Source organism: Haliotis asinina, chromosome 7, assembly GCF_037392515.1.
Source record: "Haliotis asinina isolate JCU_RB_2024 chromosome 7, JCU_Hal_asi_v2, whole genome shotgun sequence".
Classification (NCBI taxonomy): Eukaryota; Metazoa; Mollusca; class Gastropoda; order Lepetellida; family Haliotidae; genus Haliotis; species Haliotis asinina.
Window position 1 is genome coordinate 10,140,263 of NC_090286.1, and position 24,582 is coordinate 10,164,844.

The 24,582-nt window shown below is 37.8% G+C and overlaps 2 protein-coding genes across 2 annotated transcripts in view; one reads left to right on the forward strand and one right to left on the reverse strand.

The window, feature by feature from the left end:
* The first annotated feature begins 1,269 nt into the window (after nucleotides 1–1,269).
* On the forward strand, nucleotides 1,270–14,511 carry LOC137290341 (uncharacterized). The gene is made up of 10 exons (XM_067821192.1): nucleotides 1,270–1,324; nucleotides 3,727–3,939; nucleotides 4,259–4,567; nucleotides 9,812–10,030; nucleotides 10,187–10,414; nucleotides 12,030–12,209; nucleotides 12,891–13,028; nucleotides 13,436–13,573; nucleotides 14,161–14,308; nucleotides 14,418–14,511. The coding sequence occupies exons 1-10, from the start codon at nucleotides 1,270–1,272 to the stop codon at nucleotides 14,509–14,511; spliced, it is 1,722 nt and encodes a 573-aa protein (XP_067677293.1).
* Nucleotides 14,512–15,423: 912 nt separating this feature from the next.
* The window catches only part of LOC137290334 (receptor-type tyrosine-protein phosphatase epsilon-like), a 32,137-nt gene continuing 22,978 nt past the window's right edge, over nucleotides 15,424–24,582 (reverse strand). Inside the window, exons 12-24 of the mRNA XM_067821179.1 lie at nucleotides 24,432–24,468; nucleotides 23,815–23,912; nucleotides 23,608–23,733; nucleotides 23,137–23,282; nucleotides 22,220–22,355; nucleotides 21,826–21,962; nucleotides 21,300–21,334; nucleotides 20,565–20,629; nucleotides 20,185–20,304; nucleotides 19,180–19,299; nucleotides 18,611–18,747; nucleotides 18,384–18,522; nucleotides 15,424–17,637 (exon numbers count right to left, since the gene is read on the reverse strand). Coding sequence (XP_067677280.1) covers nucleotides 17,557–17,637; nucleotides 18,384–18,522; nucleotides 18,611–18,747; nucleotides 19,180–19,299; nucleotides 20,185–20,304; nucleotides 20,565–20,629; nucleotides 21,300–21,334; nucleotides 21,826–21,962; nucleotides 22,220–22,355; nucleotides 23,137–23,282; nucleotides 23,608–23,733; nucleotides 23,815–23,912; nucleotides 24,432–24,468 — 1,377 coding nt within the window. The 3' untranslated portion in view covers nucleotides 15,424–17,556. The remainder of the gene's footprint in view (nucleotides 17,638–18,383; nucleotides 18,523–18,610; nucleotides 18,748–19,179; nucleotides 19,300–20,184; nucleotides 20,305–20,564; nucleotides 20,630–21,299; nucleotides 21,335–21,825; nucleotides 21,963–22,219; nucleotides 22,356–23,136; nucleotides 23,283–23,607; nucleotides 23,734–23,814; nucleotides 23,913–24,431; nucleotides 24,469–24,582) is intronic.

Consider the following 24,582-nt stretch of genomic DNA (forward strand, 5'->3'; position numbering starts at 1 on the left):
GGGATAGGTGTGGGCAAATATTGCCACAACTATGAAAAAAGAAGGAAAATAGTTCTAATGACGGATGTTTATTACCTACTGATAATATCATATCTTACTGTACATATATAAACGCTGAGGCCTATATTGGTAAAATGGATATTTTGACTTTTGTTGAGGTCTTACAATATAATCCATGATATTTTGCTTCGAGGAAAAATACAGGTTTTGTACTGTGACCAAACATTATTGTTAATGTAACAAACATAAACTCCAATGATTTGTGACAAACTCTATGATGTTTATTGCCAAAGCTGATTCGTACAACCGTAAACACAGGTTTCCCATGAGTAACAAGTTGTTTCTGACAGGCCAGTTTTGAAATCACAGTAACAAAACAAAAGTTGAAGGCCACAAAGTCATGGACTCTTTTGTTAATTGGAAATGCCTCGTTTGTCAGATCATAAGCACATTAGAAGTTAGGTTGAACCATGCATGGATGTTCAGGGAAGAAAAAATAGTCTTATCGGACAATATATTAGTCTAACGTTGCACGCTTACGTTCTAAATGTAAATTATATACTGCAGGAAACAGTTTTTAATCGACAGCTAACAAAGTGGGGAATGATCACTCAACGAATTTGACTTTTGACATTGCTCAAATGCACAAAATAGCTGAACCTTGGAAAGTATGTTAATTGTACAGGGCCCACATGTTCAAAGCCATCTTAGCGCAAAGACTTTATTAAGTGTACGTTAAAGTACTGTATTTTTCCTCGTCACAGCGCAAGGACCGATTTGTGCAACTGAATTAAACGTTTTTGGAAATAAATATAATCCAGCAAATTTGCGGGATCGTTTGAAATTATTTACATTGTATGATGAAGCACTTTTTGAAGTGTTCTGTGTTCTGATTGAAAACCCAAACAATAGGTAATAAAAATGCTGAAATAAGATTAGAGATAGAAAATGAATATTTTGTTCCAGCTAACAGGTTTTGCTTTCATATATTATAGAATAAAAAAAATGCATTTGTAATTCTGGTGCGCTGCAGTGACACTTACAAACTGAAATCTCCTTGAGAATACTTATCTCCACTTGAAGTTTAACCCTGGGCGAGTAGGGCGGTATGGGCATATGTATCCAAACGGTTATCAAGGCTGTATTGTCGCTCTCGTTCAGATCACCATTCTTTAGGTTGTTGGTGGAACTCAAAATTCAGAATCTTCACTTTTTGAAGACATTACAACCTATACAAACTAATAACTCTTAGTGTGTAAGCGGTATCTCATGTCTACGCTGGGCATCATTAGGCTAGTAGGAGCATGCGTGATTCTCTCGCAAGGTAAGTAAGCATGGAAGTCCATTCATAGCTGATGCTATACCACTGATAGAGAACCGAGAGGCAAATTAGTTATAAACAACTACTTGAGAGATCCAACGTACAAAATAAAAGGAAAATGTCTTTGGTGGGAAGACAGATATCCCATTTACCTCGTCCATAATGAACGTATGTAATGTAGTACAGTAAGTGTTTTAAAACAAAGAGAACACACACGGAGAGAACAGCATATATGAAGTCATTGCGATTTAAACTCGTGGGAATAATACCTCGCTGAAAGATAAGTCGGTTTCAATTTAGTCAGAGTTTAACATAAAAACGTTAACTCACCGTTTACCTATAAAAATCAATAAAAGATCGACAGTCGAAACTTGTGTAACAGATCTACATTACCGTTAGAAGCAGTGAGGGAGTGAGATAAAATCTCGGCAATATTGCAGCCATATCGCGATGTGAACAAGTCGACTATAGTTAATTGCCTGTCGACAAAGGGAAGTAAAACAATGTGTGGAGTATCACAGATAGTACGTATTTAAAACAATCAATTTCAGCATTAAAATTATTACTTACTCCGAATGTCATCTGATAGAAATTTAAACTCGACTACAGACCACTAGCGACCAAAGACACCTTCATGGAGACCATGGGGATTAACGTTACTTCTGCATCATACATGATCCCTTGGAGGCTTTACGTCATCACTTTGGCCACCTGTGACTGTATGCAAACCAATATTTAAAAATAAACCTAATCAAGTTATTAAAACACTAGATATTTTAAATAAGATGGACTGACGTGCTTCAGTCAGGGAGACATTGACAACATACTGGCCATGTGAATGTACTCACTGTCTCCAAACAGAGATTCATGACGTATAAAAGGAAACAATGCTTGACATTAACTCACGCTACTTAGCGCAGCTTACAAATGTGAGCTAATGTACTGGAAACATGGCATATGCCTACATTACAAACTAAGTCGTCTAATAAGCTGAATTCGGTTTTAAATTTTAAATTTCAATACAACACCCATTATTTTCGTTAGTAGGCTACGTTTTCATCCTAATTGTATCTAAACTGACAAGCATATTATAACACCAACAAGGGTACCTATCTATTGACATATCAGGTATCTTAAATCAACAGAGAAGAATTGATCAGAACATATACTACAGTTTAGAATAATCTTGACAAGATTCATCAGATAGTGCATTACAATATTGCTACTATGCTTTATCATCTCAGGCATAATGCCACCTTGTCCAGTTGCTTTACAACATATGAGAGCATTTATAGTATGAACAAACTCATGAAATGTTCATGTCATTATTAGAGTGATTACCAATTACACTTTTACAAAAGAAAACACAATGAACAATAGTAGGTCCTCTGGTGATAGCATGTTGGTCTAAATGGTATTGTAGTACTTATAACAGATAACCTGAATTTTATACTCACACATGGTAACATGCATGTTGTCATTTATGATCAGCTTTTCCTACAATGGCCAGTGATGAAGTTATGGCTCAGACCCTGCTGGGGTTTACGCAGGCAGTACTCTAAGTATCCATGATCCCTGTAAGTTGGCCTGGCTTTATAGTGACTGGTGGTCTATGTTACATGTAACATTGATTTTTGTTTTGAATAAAATAAAATTTCATTTGAAATGGTTAGTTTTTAGACTCCACTTGTGATAATTGTTTTACTGTCGTTTACGACATATATTTCTTATAGGTAATCCAAATGTGTCTCGTCTCTATATGGCCGAAAAACTGCCGAGGTGACGTTAAACTTTGACTCACTCACTCAACGTCAATATCAGTGTCGGAGATATTTAATCAGTAGGTGTAAACAATTTAATCAACAAATGGGTATGATACATACAACAGAAGTTTTTAGTGGTTTTCAAACTTTTTAAACATATCTGTCCCTTCACTTTATCTCTTCCTAAAACAAATGAAGAGGTTAACTCATACCACTTAAAATTCACATATCATCATAATGATTGTTTCTTATTATACAGTCAATTACTGCACCAGTGAGAACATTGAATATCTCAGACCAATGAAATCTGGGCATCTTAAAACTGCCTCAGTTATGTCATGGAAACACTGCTTTGCAATTTCAATGACTTGTTATACACGACTATCTGGTAGTACATATTAGATATTCTCCAGATGAAAACGCTCATATCCTTAGTCATCAGCACTGATGTTCAACAATTTGAAATCGAATGAGAGAAAGATGTAAAGATTATAGTCACACGTGATACCGCCGTTACACAGCTGGTAAAATGACATAACTATCACCACACGGGGCATATGAACTCTGAAATAATAACATTATTTATGCTTAACTTCTTTATTGATGTTTTGTGGTGCGTCTTATACGTATACTCTATTTTAGGTAGTGGGGAAAACATTGCTCTCCACAAGCCAACATGGATGAGCAGTACCAGGAGAGTGCAGTCTTCTAGGAGAGCGGTAGATGGGGTGACTGACGCATATAACGAGTCATTAACAATCCACACCTCGTTGCATAAGCCTAGTGCTTGGTGGAAGGTTGATCTCGACACGGAGGTTCAGTCGCCACTCATCATTATCTACTTCAGATCTGACTGTAAGTAATGTCTTGTCAAAGATTCATATTAATCACTTTCCTGCAAATATGTTCCCACTGGCTCTTGTCAATGTGACCGGTGAACCAGTTGTATATGTGCGATACGATGTGTACATGTATAGCAATGAGCTTTATCACTATGAAGCACACTGGTTCGTAGTATGTGAACACCTGATTTGAGAGAGACTTGTGTTTACACAAGGGAAACATATTTTTAATCAACCTCCTTGTCATATTTTAGAATTTTACAATGAAACCAATACTGAAAACGTGCTCAGTGTTTTTATGATAAATGACTTGTGATCTCTTCTATTTTCAGACAAAGTCCGCCGTAATGGGATACAGTTTTATGCTTCTGTTACAAGTTCTGTTGTTCCAAAAAACGGAAGTCTGTTTTACACTGTACAAGGACGCAGGGACGGTCGAGATATTGCTGATATTCTAAACGTTACCTCTTACGAAAGGTTTCGCTTCCTTACTTTATACACTGAAACAGACAATGATGGTGATGGCCCTGTGTTAGACTTTGCGGAAGTAGAAGTTTGGAATACGTATCAGTCACAGAGCCCATTCACTGGAGATGACGATGATGATACACACTCGGATTTTGATAAAATACGAGCTTTGAGTAAGTAACACCGGTATTTTCCACTTTATACTTCTTTGTAAATGGAGGTTTGTGTTCTGAAAACATTTAAGTGTGCTTCTGAACACTTGGAACATTTTGAAACAGTATTCTGCGGACCAACGGAAGTACGTCCATTTAAAGGAGGTAAAAAGGACTATGTAATATGTATAATTTCAAACGTTCTCATCAACGAAGGTAAACGCCATCTTGTGTTTATGGAGAAAACAATCTTCGGGACATGCTGGCTCGTTTTCTCATATGATATATGTGAAATATAAGGAAATGGCTTTAGAAAGAGATAATATCCTTGACGAATCGGACTAGAATCGTAGGATCGCGTGGTCAGGCTCGCTGACCTGGTTGACATATGTCATCGCATCCCAACTGCGTGGACCGATGCCTATGATGTTGCGCAAACCGATTACAATATTCTTATTACTGATATTTCATAAGTAGCTGCCTTTAATTTCGTACATTGCGACAAATTATAAATTAATTCTGAAAAAAAATAATGGAAAACTTTCATATAAAACAAATAATATTTTCGATGCCATCACAGGTCTTACTGAAATGGCACTATTACGTTTATTTAAACGTGTCATGTCATGGAAATAGCAGAATAATATTAGTGAGTGAGTGAGTTTAGTTTTACGCCGCACTCAGCAATATTCCAGCTACATGGCGGCGGTCTGTAAATAATCGAGTCTGGACCAGACAATCCAGTGATCAACAACATGAGCATCGATCTGCCCAATTGGGAACCAATGACATGTGTCAACCAAGTCAGCGAGCCTGACCACCCGATCCCGTTAGTCGCCTCTTACGACAAGCTGAGTCGCCTTTTATGGCAAGCATGGGTTGCTGAAGGCCTATTCTACCCCGGGACCTTCACGGGTCAGAATAATATTACATTTATAAACATTCATGGGCGCTTATTTCAAATGTTATGGTTCATTAATTTTTACACAAACCCGCAAAAAAGCCGGTTTTAGATCGTGTTGCACGTACGAAAAACAAACAAACAAGCTCTTCGTTTAACTCCTACATAAAATATAGCTATATTGGTCTGACGAAAGTATACACAACTCTTCTAAGTAAGACCTGGCGAAAGAGGGAGAATTTCTCATTCTACAAGTGTTTCATTTATCATTTTCCGTTTAGTATAAGGAAAGACAGACGAAAATTAAGAACGTGAAATCTAACTCGTTTTCTAGTAAGTGCAAAGGTCACCGGATACGATGTCACTGAGAGGGATTGCCTGATGAAATTCATTCGTTATTGAATATTAACAGAAATGTTAAAGATATTTCGTCTGGCAAACCCAAATCTAGCACAAATAACTGTTTGAAATGATTAATAAGTGCTCACAGCAATTTCTTGGTGTATTTTGGACAGTATAGTTCGCACATAGCCGAACCAGTTTGACCTTGTATGTGCCCGTGACCCGGAAACAGTAGTGGATCAATGCTATAGAGTTTTCAGTATCTTTTATTTGAATTTTTGTCCATATTAGGCCATAGGGCTGTGTTTGTTTACATTTGAGATGCAATTCCTTCAAATTTGCTGTAATTCCTTCAATTACTTAGGGGGGCCTGTAGGCACTTTACTGCATTGTCCACTGAATATAAAGATAGTAAAGATATAAGTGTGATGCATGTTGATCCTAGCTTATTGTTTTTTTCACATGGTCCGACACAGAAACGTTTACAAATATCATTCTCAACAAAAGGTGCGCGGATATTTTTCAGTTATAGTTTCACATGAAATCGGGGATGATTTGGTAAACATTGGGTTCATATTACGTGAATGCAAAAATTATGTCTCACTTCAGAACAAGTTGAATTACATTCATAATTTTATACGATAAATTAACGTTCTTGCTGAATAATTATGATAAGATTTGTCAATGCTTTATGTTTCATACCTGGTTACAAATTTAAATCTTTTCATATATTTTCATATATTAATTGATATTAATAATATGACAAGTATTTTTTTCTCCCAAATAGTCATGGGCAAAGACACTCAGGATCTGTCAATGCATTAGCAACGTGTAAATAACCAAATTTTAATTAATGTCTTTCAGTGATGTGGAAAAGTGACAATTTTACACAATTCTTTAATACCACTACATGTATGCCATAAAATGTATGGATAGATGTTTCATATTATTTTATGTATTTTATTTCTTTATAATATCTTGTCAAAATGTATATCAAATACAAACGGGTGATGAGCCATTTCTTGTTTTCAACAGTACTTCTTTCTTTTGTGAATTATTTTGAATCACACATGACTAATGCCATTTATGTAGTTGCAGCAACAGTATATTTATCAGAAAATGTTATCATTTGATAACAAAAGAAACTGTATACACGTACTAAATTTTATTGTCTCTGCAGAGATGCCACCTCTACGATTTTATCGCAGTCGCTACGAAGTTTAACTTCAAACTACCCCAATACGATTCCACTAGAAATCCTACGAAATATAAATGAAATGCATTAAAATTCATTCGGATATGTAGACAAAAACATATATTTTCAACAATGAAATACATTTTCGTACTTCACGTGCCTTCCATTCGTCAAATGTAATGATATATTTGAACTGGAATGATTGCAAGTAACAAACGTGATTTTAGCAAAGCTGATTTGAATACCTATGCGATTTGACACACTTAGTTCCGGCGGAAATAATTTAACCACGTGACCGTAAAATCATTTTTTTTCTCAGAATCCATCATGATTTTGTTTATTTAGTTGACTACTAATTCTATGGTCAAAACTACTAATTTTTAAAGTTGAAGCTACTATTTGCAACACTCTGGGGTTGGCATCTCTGTCTCTGGTGAAAGTAAACAGGCATCATATTCTGTAAATAGAAATTATTCTACCTTATTGTCTTTTCCTGAGTTTAGGAGCAATGTCACAATATGAAATGAGTCTATTGAACTTTCAAGGATTGTTTCTTTTTGCTGAAGTGTCTGATGATGATTTATGCCAATTATTTAGTGTTCAGTAGCCTTTCATTAAACAAGAAATGTCAAGAACAGTCTTCTTTGAATAACAAAATGACAAGGAGTGAGCAGATTTCGTTTACGATCTGGAAGCATTTCGTATATGTCTTTGCTATATACATATAGCAATGAAATAGCTCCAAAATAGCTCCACAACAAACTTATTCTAGGTCTGGTATGATAATTTCATATTACTGCATGAAATGTCATCACAAGAAAAAAATGAATCCGTCTTTCAACCACTGTCTGTGTAATCATTGCTCCAAGAGTTTGGATCATCAGTCTTTTTCCCAGATGAAGTCTGTTTTAAGAGTAAAATATGAACTTAGATGGTGTGCAAGTATGTGAAAAGTATGGTCATAAATATGAGGTACATTTATCAGTTCAGTTTGCACTAGTGCAATATCTAAAAGTTGTTTGGAGCCACGGACTGAGCCACATGACACGATTTCTTTATACAAATATGCAAACATGTGAAACAATTTGATCTGAAACATTACCTGCAGTACTGTAGGTAGAATTAACTCCGAAAGCTATGCTGTTTGGAGTAACAGAATAATTTCAACTTTGTTCCAAATTCGTGAACAAAAGATGTGATGTTTAGCTGTATTAATGTCAAAAATAAATACTGATTCACAAAGACAATGACAGTTGTTTTCTAAGCAGTCATTATTTTTTATGAAAGCCATTTACATTACATTCTCACACTAAATCTGGTTTCGTTCGTTTCTGGGAAAGGAAAAATTATTTCATTCCTGACATCTTCAATCATCAAAATTGTACTTCTTGTGACGATATACACAAATTGTTACGACACACTGACAATTTATACGTCTCCCCATGTCAGAACATTCTGCGAAAAAAATCGACCGAGAAAATCATCGACTTCGGATATTCTAAACTAAGGATCATCGACTAACTTCAGGACAAATACTACAACACAAGCAACAAATGACAACTGCTACTGAACACAACTAACAGTAAATAATTGAAGATGATTGAGAGGTAATTCTGGTGTATGGAATGGATCTTACGGGAATTTGAATCAATTTAGAAAATGTATCAAGGGTCGTTTACCAACTCGTTCATATTTTACCTCCACGAGTGCCATGCTGTGTATGCGCTTCCGGTTTCATCAAGGGTTGGTATAATTACAAATATTGTGATATTGTTTCATGATCTGCATTATATAGGTATTAAGTAGCTTTCTTTCAATGTATATGAGTTCACATTCTGCTTATGAAAACAAACATCCTTCGTGTCTTCTCTCTTAGAAAAACCGCAAGGTTGGCCACGCCCTTTCGGGTCACCTACGGCTGTCAGCATTTTGAATGTTGGAAGGATTATCAAACAAAATCCAAATAAACTCGATAAATATGATACTTTCTGTGCAGCGACAATAACATTTACTATTCACACCATGTAATTAATTCTAGATGAAATAGTTGGATATATCAAAAGGATGGCACATTTCGTCGGCATCGCGATGCATGTGGACTTGTTTGTTTTACAGCTGTTGCCATGATCGTTCCTGTTCAGCCAATCGATGATGCAACATTGAGATTGGTTTTGTTTATAATTACTTAAGCCGAAAGTAACCAATTTTTAGAAAATGGGAAACTCATGAAGTTTCTCTTCGTCAAAGAACAAAAATATCAATTAAACTATAAAAAATATTTCATTATGAAGAAAATATCAAACTGGGTACCATTCGACATGGCGGGCGTGAAAGTCAACAATGGCCGTTATCTTTGACTGCGTGCCGAGAAATTTGGCGATCACATTTTTAATTCGCAGGCATTTCGTTTTAAAGGATATGTACATGTTGAAGATTATATATTTATAAAGCTGAAAACTAGAGTATTCCATACATAATTCAGATGACACGTAAATCCGACTCGTTGAATAATTATTGCAAGTTTTAGTTGGAGATGTCATTATCCTGCACTCCTGTCCAATGGGTCGACAGTAGCATTCAGAGGATTAAGTAAGGTGCAACCAGTAGGGCGTCTGTTACAGGCTGTTCTTTTGTGAACACCTGTTATCATTACTCTTCGATAGTGATTTTTAAACAGATGCAAATGATGTTGTGCAGTCGAAGTTTCTTATGGATGAGGAAAATCGCTTTTCTTCAAACCTATTCAGTAGAAATAGATGAAAAAACAATTTATATTAGTGCCATGTGTAATATTGATCATATTCTACCCTTGACATCTTGTTTGCAGTCTCAGGTAATGGACAAAACGTTGCTCTGCATAAGCAAACATCCATGAGCAGTACCAGGAGAGTCCAGTATTCCGTGCGAGCTGTTGACGGACGGACTGATGCTGCTGACGAGTCACTGACAATCCACACCAAGGAGGACGAACTCACTGCTTGGTGGAAGGTCGACCTCAACATGGTGGTACATTCTCCCATGATCAGGATCTTCTTCAGATTTGACTGTAAGTAATAGTTCATCACGAATCAAACAGAACGGATACATTGAGGAACAATATAGACAAGACACATCTTGCTTTTACACTTGCTGATTGCAAGTTTATAGTATCAATCTTTTAAAGCATGTTTTTAGAAGTGGAAAGTCTGCACCTATTTCGTAGACCCATGGCGGCGGAATGGTGTACAGTTCTACACGTCACTGACGGATTCCTCTAACCCAAGGGAAGGGAATCTTTGCTACACTGTCACAGGACGTCCCGATGGTAGAGACATAGCGGATATACTGTATGTGAGCTGTTCTGGTGACTGGAGCTGCTTGACTATCTATACTGAAACCGATAACGATGGAGGCGGAGCTGTACTAGACTTTGCAGAAGTAGAAGTGTGGGGTAAGTATGTTCAGATAGACTTTCTCTTTACCTTCCATAGAACTCACTGATGAAGCTGTAAGGTATTAGACAGAAAGGTTCAAACGAAAATACATGTTTTATATGCATGTGTTTGCCTAATATTAGTATCCCCAAAACATAGACACCAGAGAATTATTTCAATGACACCATCCAAAATCAGTAAATATTGTTACCATAAAACATATCTGATCCAACATATGTCATATTTGGGATTTCACTTTCTCAGTAAAGTACAAATTCTGGTACTTTTTTGGTTCAGTCCCATCCGGCACCCTCAGAGTCAGACACTTATCACCAGAGTCAGCCGCCTAACCCGTTCAGCCACCGCGACTTCCACAAAAATGAACGTCGGACAACTGGTAGTCTAGACGGCGTACTTTGTGTACCCTCTCATGTTGCATTTGATCACTTTCTGAGTGGCATCGTGTAATCATACTTATCTGATCAGCTGGTGAAGCCATTTCAGGTGACGCCAGTACGGTAAAGTCAACAACGTCAGATTTTCAGACAACAGAGATCTTAGGATATTGGGCCATCGAGAAAAGGACCTGGATATTATTATATTAGGGGGAAAGCATTAACAGTTATTGGAACCGTATTTTTGTTCAGGTTTGCATTAAGGTTGTTTCCAGAAATCCAGAAGTAGCTGTTGACTAGTTGAAAAGTCAGATAGGTTGGCTGCAGGTTTGTTGTTACACAACAGCAGTATGTCAGCTATATGGCAGCTATATGTCTGTGAGTGCTCAATTCTGGACCATTTGAAAAAGCCAAGTCTTTAATGGAAGATGTTTTCACAGGAGACTTAAGTTATAGGTTGGTGGCTGCAGTTCTATGAACATGGTTTACAATTTATGCCTGAAACATGGTCATGCCGATAAGGCAACAAACAGTCGCCATGAAGTTTCAAACGTTCAGTTACGAGTGAGTGAGTTAATATTTAACGTCATTTCGGCAATATTGCATCCATATCGTGACGAGAACGATTAATTAAAAAAACCAAACACACACATGAATTAATGGCACACTCTAATATCCTGTCAACGAAAGACTAAGGACCATGGGCATTCGCTTCCTGCATGGACCCAAGCTGGATTAACATCATCCCCTCAGCCATCAGCAATTTGGGAAATCTAGCCATACAATAAAAGTACACTTATTCTACGATTACAAACGTGGAAAGTGTGAATTTGCTTTGAATGTTGTGGACTTACGTAACTTCTCAGGATAACAATAGTTTTACAGACTGAGTACTTCAACCCCCTTTGAGGATACAGCCACTAACAAGCTCAGTTTAAAATTCCAATAATAAGACATTTACCAATATACAATTCAGTTACTAAATCTCATTCTTTTAAAAATGCAACAATCAAATGCGAATTTGTGTTATTAAAAACAGATCCTTCATGGTTCGGGAATTGAAATACTTATTCAGTGTGACTGAATATTTTACACAGTCAAGCAGGATATGATTCTTTCATCACAAGGGATGCAGAACGGAGGATCTTCACCTTTCAATAGATAGATGTATTGATGAATATATCTATTGTGGACAATACGAGATTCAATTACGAAGTATGTTTATTGCTTTACTTAGTTCCAAAGCCAATGCTAACGACAGTCATCCCTGGCTGTGCGGAAGGACTGTGGTATGGACCCAACTGTAGAAAGTCATGCGCTGCACGTCACTGCAAGGTAATGTCTACTTGTGATGTAACAGAAGGCGCTTGTGACGGTGGATGCAAGCCTGGGTGGCGCGGAACAGACTGCACGCAGGGTAAAACTACTTGATCACTTCCTCCCAAAAAAATGAATACAATGAAGTACAGCAAAATGTGACATGATTTTGTAATGTGGAATAGAAACACAGAGAGGTACAAATGTACAAATGTCATTCACAGTACTCCATGTATGGTGATTTTCTGCAAATAGGAAAACTGTTTCCTATGGTCCATTGAAAATTTAGAAAATTATGAAGTGTATTTCACCAGTAAGTAAAAAATTGTTTCCGGAACACCAGTAACAGTATAAAATAACACATGGAACATACCGGGTTTTTTCATGTAAAAACCTTTTTAACTATAACCGTAATGTTAAGTAGGTAATGTACCATAGCTATAGGTGCTATAATAGTCAAGTTGTAAAAACCTTCGTTCATCACGCCGAAGATCCGGGATCGATTCCAAACAGGAGTACAGTGGTGTTCCCTGTCGCGATATTGCAGGACTATTGCTAAAGGTGGTGTAAAACTATACTCACTTACAATAATAATGAGGGCAGGTAGTTACTTCTACATGTTTCCTTTCGCAGCAGGGGTACCTTCTGGCGTCAGAAAACAATATTTTACTCATCTGTCTTACTTGAAGTGACTTTCACCATGTCTGTACGTTCTCTGATGTTGACGTTTTGTGTTTACATTGGGAAGCTAAGCATATTCACATACTGCATGACATCCCAGTTTGCCCAGGTGGTGCCTATGGTATCGATTGCAGCAACGCCTGTGGTAGATGTGGTAACAACAGTTTGTGTCACCATGAGACCGGAATTTGTCCAGATGGATGCGAGGCAGGATGGCAACTGGATCTGTGCAATGAAGGTGGGTTACGATGACGCACAACTGACACTTTTGTTTTAAGTGACAAAGATGAGTTCCATAATCCGCTTGTCCAAACTGGAAATACGGATTGAATTGTATAGTTGACTGTGGTCACTGTGACGGAATCTAAAACATGGGCGACGGGATATGTGTTCAAGAATGCAAAAATGGGTAAAGCGAACCTTGCCACGGCGTCAGTGGTAGAATACACTCGACGATAATTACGTTTGACATTGTAATATTCTCTACGGTTTTTCTGGTTGAGTCAACAATAGCCGTTTTAGCAATAAAAACCCGACTGTTAATTGTACTCCATGCAGAAATCGCAGAATGAGCACATGGAAGTGAAACAAAGTGTTGCCACGCAGTCTAGTTGTTCCAATTTATTCAAACCGTTTCATGTCTAGCCTGTCCTAGCGGGAAGTACGGATTGAAGTGTGAGGCAAAATGCGGTCACTGTAACGGGAGCTGTAACATTGTGGACGGGAGATGTCTCCAGGGATGCACGCATGGATACGAAGGTCCTCGTTGTCTCCGTGTTATAGGTACAATATACTATGTTTAACATTGTAACACGTAAGTCATGGCGAGCCATCATAAGGGATAGGTGTTTTAAGTTCAAACCATAATTGAAGGATCTTTTTGTTGTTGATTGACATTTAATGATTCTATTCTTAAAAAAGGTGTTTGTCAGACAATTTTGATAAACGTTGCGTAAATAGATACATGTTTTGTAACTGGCAGTTTAAATCATGTCTGTCCCCCGAAGCGTCTTGAGGCATATTGTTTCGGTTTAGTTTCTGTCCGTGTTGACTTTCCCATTGTTTCTGGAACATAACCTTAAAACCATTAGATCAATCTTCACCAAACTGGGTATACTACGTCTCCAAATGGGAAGTACGGGTTGAACGGTGTGGCACAATTTCACTGCAGCTTTCATGTGTTTTTACCTCGTTTCAGTTATGATATGGCTGAATTGCTGCCGCTATGACTATAAACTTTAATTCACCCACTCTCTCATGCTTTGAGACATAAACAGGCAGTTGTTAACGACAGTATCATTTGAATGTTGTATCACTAACAACATTATGTTTGAATCATTCGGCAGAGCTATTCCATTTCATATTTTCAGAATCACAAAAGATACTTCCTGACAAAATGGCCCATTCGTTTACAAATATAACCGGTCTTGGTGTTCTGGTTGGTGGGCTTGTCGGAGTGGCGATGACACTTATCTTAGCTGCTGGAGTGTATCTGTGTTTACATTGTAGACCATGCAGGTAGGTGTGCAATAAAGTGATGAATATACATATAAACATAAACATGTACGTGTGAGTTAACATACATTGAGTGTAGCATTGACATTTGTTTGCTCTTTTCAACACGCAGGATGCACAACGATCATGGGTCTGTGAAGGAAGAGGAGACTAAAGACACACAGAACTCGCTGAACGTAAACACGAGAATCGAGACCTGTGTATAGAACATCACTGACGAACCGACTGGCAGGCAATAGAACTGCAAACAGAAGGATAAACCTCCAGGAACTGACGAAACGTTTCAAAATGACAAACCATACATTTTACCTTGAAGTTTAAATGTATATCTTCGCCTTGTGATTGATTTCAGTATAATCAGAAGGTATTGCATCATCGGTGTTTTGCGTCTGTGAATGCTGCATGTAGACACAGTGGTTGTTTTGTATTTTCTGCTCTGACTGGAACCACTAAGTGTCATTTATTCTTTTCCCACGTGGCTGCACAGTGTTAGTTTTGATGCCATGACAAGGGGAGACCCAGTCATGTTGAAGCAATCTCATGCTCACTCAGCGATTGGACAGCGATTCTCATTGCATATCCTTCTTATTAATTTCAGGTTTTCATGTCTCTGTATAATATATGGGGTAGAATGATGGATAAAGCATTTGCTCGTCACACCGAATACACAGGTTTGATTTCGATCACTTGCTTTCAACTCTCACATGGGTGGCGATATCTGCTATCAATGTGTTAACTGTCAGTGCTCTAGTGTAAACTGTTAAATTGCCATTCTTATGTGATAGTGGTTCTCTTAACGGGCGCGGAAACATTGCACTATATTGTATTACTTGAAGTAAAAACTTCTTTAGTATTACTGTCACAGTGCAATTTGGGGCCATAAATCCGATTTGATTACAAGTAGCATTTTGAGGTGTTATAAGTAATTACTGGCAGCCAATTCAAATATCAAATACTCAGACAAAAACATAATTACCTTTTATAGGAAACACTATCCAAACGGACAAAAGTTATGGATACATTTTTGGAAAATCTGTGTTTGTATAAATATACAATTGATTTCAAAGGCATCTTGAAATATGAAACAGGTGATCTTAAAGGATGTTATGTTTGTTTTATTGTGACAAACAAACGTTGCTTTCTAGTCAAACAAAAGACAGAATGCAAACAAAATAGGATTTTATTCAAGTTAATAGATAGTAACAAAAATGTTTAAGCAGCCATGCGTACCTTTACACATCATCAACTAATGACTATATCATCTGACAGGAAAATTGGGAGAGATGCTCACACTCAGTTGATACATAACCCAGATTTACATATTTAACTAATATGGCTGAACATGCATCACGTACAAATACGATGTCCATACCCGCCACCTGGCATTCCATAGACGTAAGATACATTTGTACATGTGCAGAGATTCTTCTGTAACAAATGACACAGCACTGTCACCGTTCAGTGTATGTATTAACAACTTGCATCAGTTATCAGTAACAATTATAACATATTGACTGACATATGACCATAAACACATTTTGATGTTGGTTTAACTTTAAATGTTTGATGACTTCATGTTGATGAAGTGTACGTTACAGACTTTGGATATATGTTAACAGTTATAGCTAATGTCCATACCAAAGGTACGCTACAAACTGCTTTGTAAATTTCTGTCTTGAATGGATGGTCTTTTGGTTAACTTTGAAAGCATATATATTATGACCTCACGTTGAAGGGGTGCAGGAACAAGAAACAAGGGGCGCTGGATGACAAAGCTATGCAAATATGTGGCACTAGTGCGAATCAGTGTAAAATTTGTGAAGTGGTACGAATCAATGTAACATTCTGCTCATGAAGTACGCACCTATGTTAAATTCTGTTCGACCAGTTCTTAAATATGTGCAATCCTGTTAATGGGGTACACGTCTGGGTTAAATTCTCTGGAACTAATACGAATCAATGTGAAATTCTGTGTAACTAGTGCAGAATAATATCAAATCCTGTGGATCTAGTACAAATCAGTGTGACATTCTGTGGAACTAGTACAAATCAATGTAAAATTCTGCGGAACTGGTACAGATCAATGTCAAATTCTGTGGAATTATATGTGGAATTCTGTACAAAATATAATATGAAAATCTGTGGATCTAGTGCAAATCGATGAGAAATTGTGTGGAAGTAATGCAAATCCATGTAAAATTCTGCTCACCAATTTGCAATTTTGGTGAAGTAGTGCAAATCTGTGTGACATTCAGCAGATGAAGTACGCGTCTATGTGAAATTCTGTTAGACCAGTACATTTAGTGCAATCTGGTTAAAGTGGTACATATGTCGGTGAAATTCTGTGGAGGTAATATGAATCGATGGGAAATTCTGTGGAAGTAATAGGAATCAATTTGAAATTCTGTGCAACTAGTACAAATCAATGTTAATTCTGTGGAATTAGTGCAAAGCGACGTGAAATTTTGTGGAGGTAATGCAAATCAAGGTGAAATTCTGTGAAGCTTGTGCAAATTAATCCGATATTCTGTGGAACTACTACACACCAATGTGAAATTCTAGAACAAATCAATGCCAAATTTTAAGGAACTAGTACAAAATAGTATACAATTCTTTGGATCTAGTACGAATCGATGTAAAATTGTATGGATCTGGCACAAATCATTTTCAAAATCTGTAGATCTAGTGCAAATCGATGTGAAATTCTGTTGAACTAGTGGCGAATCAATGTGGAATATTATGGAACCAATGCGAAACTATGTGAAACTCTGAGGACGTAGAGCAAATCTAGATTTTATACCTGGCGCAAACAGAAAATCAGAATCAATCTAGTTTACCTCACAGCAGACATTATCTATTTCGTCCAATATGTAAATGCCCTATGCAATTCTACCACTGTAAGTTTCAGAATAATCATTTGAAACCATTAAACGTGGTAGCCGAAGGACCGTAAAGTTCATCTATGAAAATATAAGGAGATCCGTTCTGACGTAACTCTGGGGTAAATGGTATCAACTTTACTGGGTGATTGGTGGTATATTGTGTAGTGAGACAACATAAACTAGAAATATTACACTTTGGTCCATATTAACAACGTTAAGGTATGGTATCAAAATTATTAATTTTAACATACCCACAACTGCTTATGGGCATTTTTAGTAATGTAGAAAGTACCGAACTGAATAGTGTGGTATTATGGTCGTTCTTTTTGTAGATGTAATGTAGTCCGTCGGGACCGTCTGGCGTTGACTTCAGATGTTAGCGTAGGTGTCTGAAGGGTCTGTTCTCAGAATACACTGCAGGGCAAAGTCATTGAACATCTGAACATCATTCTGAAAACAAAGCAAAACAAAACCAAGACAGTGAAAGAATTCTGATCCCAAAGACAGCTTTGATGGAAAAGTTTCATAATAGATGATAGATGGTTTTCATAACCATAGACAACATCACATTTCAGCACGACTAGAGACAATGCCAAAGGCTATATCGCATTACGCCATACATTCATGAAGAAACCCAAAATGCCGCACATGTCATCAACATGAATTATGGCAAGGATACACGAATCATTGCCCAAACATTTAGAACAGTGTGGGTCACAGAAAATCGAATATGAACGTTTGATGGACAGATGTGTCAACTGCACGAAAAATGTTGTCATTTTCGGCATGAATTCTTTTCTGTACGTTTGTCGGGTGCTAAGATAGCCTAGTGGTTAAAATGATTACTTGTCAACCCGAAAACCCTTCTGTATATTGCTGATTGTGTTTTTTTTTTCTAAAAGCGGTGTAAAACTAAAATCTCACTAACTCTGTTTGTTAGTTTCAAAATGGTTTAAATCATGGAAGCTGGGTTAGTCGATACTACAGCGTATGTGACAAATATTACTGTTACTACGTCGACACCAGAGCCGTTGGTTCTTACATGCTTTCATCGCAGATACATAACAGCCATAAGGAACGAAAGGTTCATAACCACAATTGTTAGGGAATAATGGCATTGGACACTCAGTTTGAAATATGTACATTGTGAATTAGGTCGTATTATTAATCTTGGGTATTTAAAACCAGTGTCCTACCTTGTTGAACTGAAGGTCAGGACAGCATCTGAGAAACGTTCTTACATGGCCGATAACGTCAACGGAAGTGTCCTCACGAATACCGGAAAGGATGTTCCCCATGATGCAGAAAGAGACGGCAAGCTTTCTGTCATTGTCGCTGGAATATATGCAAACAATTTCATAAAATTGGTGGCTCTATTGTATAAATTTCCTTCCCGTCAAAATTACTTTAGGGTTAGTCTTACTTATGAAGGACGACCACTGGGTGAGGCTGAGTTGATACTTCCTGTAGTTGGGCGTGGTTCAGCAAATATGATGTCATGACTTCTGTTGTCAAGGGGGCATCAACTCTGATCATCTTCACCTGGCGAGCCCTGTCTGTCTGTGTAACAGATGTAATATATATGCATTCATTATTGCCCATTGACGAAGGCAGTATCGTGTTTAATGACCCCAGTCTCTGATCTAGGTTAATATCAGAGTCCATAAAATACTTGTTGCCATTATTATAGTAACACAAATAAAAAGAATATTTTAAACTCGGTCACATGTAAACGACAGGCAACGAGAAGTTGTGACATCAAGTAGAACAAGCTTCTTGATTGGTTACAATTATTTCTCTCTGCTCAGTCAATTGGCTACATTTTATGGTGGACAGTTTAATCTTTGAGTGAAGGTAGTCTGGGTCTCGGTGAAATATTAAAGACGATTAGGCAATCATTTATATGAGAATACAATTACAGTGGAATACGAAGTGGAAACAACCGACGCCGTCTTTTAGGAGAAGTAATAATGAATGACCATGGCTCATTACTTTTGTGGCCAGCCGCAAGGTGTTCATCGTGAGATCTGTTGACAGGCTGGATTCACTTGTTGTTGTGACCGTAATCTCACCATACGTCTTCGACCTTCCTTCTGCTGGGACTAAACCCACCTTAAATAGACAATATTTAAAATTCCAGAAATAGGACGACTACAGTGTGTTCGCAGTGAAACCATGTCGATGAATTTCACTTTAAACAAAACTGTAAATCGAATGAAGTGAAATTAAGATTGCGAATCCTCATAACTTTACCTTACCAACTAAACACTAAAATTTCAGAATTTTATTTAACACACGCAAAATGTTGTTTAGCAAACGATAATAGATCAAAACCGCTATCACTGGATTGTATCACAAAAGACTTGCCCATTGAATGAAACACCATAAAAATGTACAATTGGTCTAAGTTATCGCTCATATTTAAGTGTTCAATTGGCAATGTAAAATTATAAGGATTTCAATTTATTTGATTTACTTTTTGCTGAAAGTGAATTTATCGGTACGTTTTCACTGCAAACAGGCTATAGGTATGATAACAGAACTGGTACTTACGTATGTTATGCTGCATTTGTGATACAGATATACAACCTCACTTATAATACAATATAGCAAGGTCGCTATTGGCAGTCATTAAACTATCACTTAAATATACCGTCATAATGAATGACATGTTATTGCTGGCAATCTATACACCGTTTGTATTTTGTATTGTCTTCAGTAATTAAACTGTTTTAGATATCATTACTAGTTTTTAAATGAATGTCTGTGATATACTAGTGGTTTTGCGGTTCTTCGTTGACAGTTTTAAAATTGTTTCAAATATTCTTCATATATATATCATGTAATTTTCATTGTGCTCGTCACGATATGGCTGCGATATTTCCGATGTGACGATAAATATTAACTCACTCACTCACTCACATCCAATGTAGAACGTAATACAAAAGTTAGAGGACCACCCTTCTTTACATATTTCATGTTCGTCAATTTACACACATTTGGCGTGACGACGACGATGGTTTGGACGTTGTTCTCTTCTACCAGCTTCCACAACAGTTTCACCAAACCCGGGGAAGGTGCAGTGGCTTGCAGGTACCCCTTTAGACAAGTCAGGGACTGAAAAGACGAATACATGTTGATGGGAGAAATCCTACACAAATATGCGCGTTGTAACCGCAACATCCTAAACTCTCTTGTTCATTCAGATACAAGGGAAGTGTACCTTTGTGTTCGCATGTGTTAAGTACAAGATGGTGTGATAAGGTTCAAAAATCGGAATCTTACATTATTTTCTGTCTTACAAATGTGTCTTGAAGCATGTTGGAAATATGATTTCCCAGATCATCTGATATTGCTGTCGCTTATTGTGCACCTACCGGCCCTACACGGACAATGAAGTCGGGATTACCATCCACCCACATTCTGTGTCGGTCGGGGGGGTCTGTTAAATATCAGCATAGTAATAATACCAGTTGGGTTATCATATTCTACAGTTCCCTGTTAAGAGAAAACGCTGACTCAACATTTCACTAATTTTACAATCATATCCTGCATTACTTTAGGGACATCCAGGTAGATCGTGGTGTAGAAACTGTCAGTAGACTAACAAACAGACATCAGATCTGATTCAATGGAAGGCATTATTCTCATTTGCAAAACGCACTGCTGACGTTTATGGTTTCGAACCCGTGGTTTTGGACTCCAAACAAAATATGAAACAAGACAAGATGGTTTGCATGTCGTGCAATAGATGAGTTTTGTTTAACGCAGCACTCAGCAATATTCCAGCTACATGGCGACGGTCTGTCAATAATCGAGTCTAGACCACACAATCCTGTGATCAGTAGTATGAGCATAGATCTGCCCAACTGGGAACAGACGACATGTGTCAACCAAGTCAGCGAGCCTGATCACCCGATCCCCTTCGTCGCCTCTTATGGTAAGCATGGGGTGCTGAAAGTCTATTCTACCCTGGACCTTGACGCATATGGAATAGATAACACAAACGTAGCATTTGAATTTAACTTAAGCTGAGCTTTGGAAATGCATTGCGATGAATTACAATTGCTTTTTTAAGTTTGGAAGTTGAATTACAGAATGTATGAACTCACCTTCTCGCACCTCTGTCAACAGCATCTGTGAATACAGATATGTACACTATACATGCGGTAGAATAACATTTAGTTGGATATGATGATGTTTCAGAACCAAATAGAGTAAGAAAGCTATGTAAAATACTACATTCTACATTATCGTATAAAGCGATTCCCTTCCCTTCGTTGCTATACATGTACTTAAGAAACAGCAACTGTTTTTGTCCCTACATGTCATTTGTTTCTAACTGTATGTATTTGCAAATAGATACTACGTATTTTCTCCAAATGAATTTCTAACAGGGTAATTCCTAAAGTAGTTTTTCATATGTAAAGGTCACAAATATATCCTTTGAATATTTTCAGGGGGCGGTAGCCCTGTGTTTTAAGTGTTTGCATGTCAGGCCAAAGATGCGGGTTTGATTTCCCACTTGGGTACAATGTCGGAAGCTCATATCTGGGATCCGCTGCCGTGCTTAAACAGCATGCCTGCTCACAGTCCCCTCCATGTGAATTTTCTTATCACTGACCTCTGATAATTGACCTCTGATAAGTCTTCCCATCCACGGTGGTCTCCATGCCGGTGCTTCTGTAGCTGTTCGTGTAGCTGGAGACGTCCATGCTGGTATTGCCATATGTCGTCATCTCCAGTAGACACAAGAAGACACACTCATAATGTGCCTGTCATTGACATGGACCAAATAAACAGTGGATGGATATTTGACTTATACAAATAGCAAGTTTTGATGTATCACCACTCCAGATTTAGATAATAATGGAGAACGTCTAACTTCGTTTCAACAGGTACATTTCTCTTAATGCGCCTTTCCATCAACAGAAAAAATGCAGAATTTTCAAGAACCCAGAGTTTATTTGAGAGTTCACTACATTCACAAATATAACTTTGTCAAAATATTTGACAAATTACGTGCTCCTACCGGCGTCTGTATCATGTTCTTCCTCTGCCCCCTCATGGCTGACACATAAGTCAGGACATCCACAATGCCCTCCCCTCGGGCCTGGTCTATCAGGGAGTCAACGGCGATGCATGTGCCTGTACGTCCAATACCGGCGCTGAAAGTGGTCATTGGAAAACAAGGAATTACTGAACAGTTTCTCAAAATCCTTGATTGTTTGTAGAATCATGTTGTATAAATAAAATATTAAATGTTGTTATATGCTGAATTATTGCAGCTGGAACTTGTATAATCTTGGAAACACAGTTCCTACTAAAATCTATCTATAATCGTCCCTCTGAAAATATGGTCGAAAATGGTAGAACGTTAACATGATCTAAACCCCTGAAGCCCATGTAAGGTACACATGTTAAGAAACATTCCACTCATTTTACATGTCTAACGAACGGCCAAGATAGAGACTTCAACATGATTAAATGAATGTATTGAATGTTTGAGGCCACCAGCCCCTTTACAAAGAGTACAACATGTTAGAATATACCATGGGAAGCGCCTGTAAAATACAGATGGCAGCTGACAGAAGAGGCCATGCCTGTAAACAGCGAACTTCAAGATGCGAAGTAATGAAAGTGACAAGAACGTATTTCGCAATTTAAATGCAAAAAAATGTGTACTTTCCAGGAATAACTGTTATTTCATTATGACATAACAGCAGCCATTTAAAACTATCGAGAGTTGGAAATTCCCAGATATGATTTGGAATGATTACTGAGATCATCGTAGTATGAACATTCTAGGGTGTGGAGGAAGTCAGGTTCTATCACAGGAATAACACAAAGGGGGCATAGTTGCTTCATACGTCAGTGTGAAGACTAGCTGTCTTCACAATGGTCATCGGACAGTAATCCAAGTGCTTGTGCCACTTAAGATGACTACACCTGCAGTGGACAAGCAACGGTCCATCTGTTTCCACAGCTGTCCGCCGGACCAACCAGATGTAGTTGACGAGGGCGAGTGTGTCCGGTACACCGTGGTCTGGCCAGGATGTGAAGTGGAACTGGATCTCAGATCGACACTCTCCAGTCTGTAACATAACATTGTTATGATTCACTTTAAAAAATGAATACTGATGAAAGATTAAACCAAAAGGAATCCTTGGCATCTCAAGCATTCTACTGAATAACAAGCAAACATATGGCTCAGGCAAATCAGAATTGAATTAGGCATACGTTTTTCACTGTGGTGTCAAATTTGGAAATGTCCTCCTCTTGTCTTTCACAAAAAGGTCTGAAATCAGAAGAGGCTCTGCTGCACAACTCTAAACACCAACAGCTGCAGCTGTAGGATTATTGTTTGCTATAACTGGATACTTGAACCCATGTAGTGCAATAAGACTTGTCAGCACTCACTGTGTTAGAGGTGACTTTCAGATGTCTTCTTGTACAGTTCGCACGGGTGTGTGTTTCCACCACCTCTATTTTCAAAACACCACTTTCCATTACGCCATCTGTCGGCCAGTATCGTTCGCATTTCACCTAAAATTAGAATTCAGTCTTGACATATTATGCCTTGTTAGTGTGTTTTGGACAAATTTGGATGACAGTGTAAAGTCTTACCCTCCTTTCCTCCTCGAGACCAGTCAGCATGACCACATGGCTGCAGGAATGTTCCCAGATCATCCGCCAGAAGTCTCCCAAGGTCTTCTTGTTGGGAGCTATATACATGGAATTATCAAAGCAAAAACAGACATATTACGCTCACAAATATTAGTAATGACACACTTTAAAACCTATTACAATAGTGACTGAGTGAGTGAGTGACTTTAGTTTTACTCCGCAATCTGCAGTATTCCACCTATATGGCAGCGACCTGTAAATAATCGAGTCATGTGCAGACAATCTAGTGATCAACAGCATGAGCATTTATCTGCGCAGTTGAGAACCGATGACATGTGTCAACCTAGTCAGCGAGTCTGACCACCTGATTCCGTTAGTCGCCTCTAATGGCATGCATATTCACTTTATAAGGCAAGCATGGGTTGCTGAAGGCGTATTCTATCCGGGACCTTCACGGGTCTTTTACAGTAATGAACAATTAATGGTTACACAAATGGGTGATTCATAATGATATAATTTCCACTGATCAATAGGCTGTGACATCTTATGCAATAAATATTCTCCGAAACTAACTGTGAAACCAAAACAAAGTCGACTTATGTGCACCAACAACCCACCCTGAGATGCAATATAAGTCTTCCCTTGGTTGTAGCTCTGAAACAGAAAACAAGAACAGGGAAGTCATGTACTGTGTGTTGTCTTATGTCAGTGTATCTACACACAGCACTTTTAGCTAACAAGAACTCTAATGGTCCTGATGATCTCACA

Coding starts and splice junctions, on each gene's coding strand:
- LOC137290341 (XM_067821192.1), top strand. CDS start 1,270: ATGTCTACGCTGGGCATCATTAGGCTAGTAGGAGCATGCGTGATTCTC. Junction 10,031..10,186: donor GATCTTCTTCAGATTTGACT/GTAAGTAATAGT, acceptor CCTATTTCGTAG/ACCCATGGCGGCGGAATGGT. Junction 13,029..13,435: donor ACTGGATCTGTGCAATGAAG/GTGGGTTACGAT, acceptor TTTCATGTCTAG/CCTGTCCTAGCGGGAAGTAC.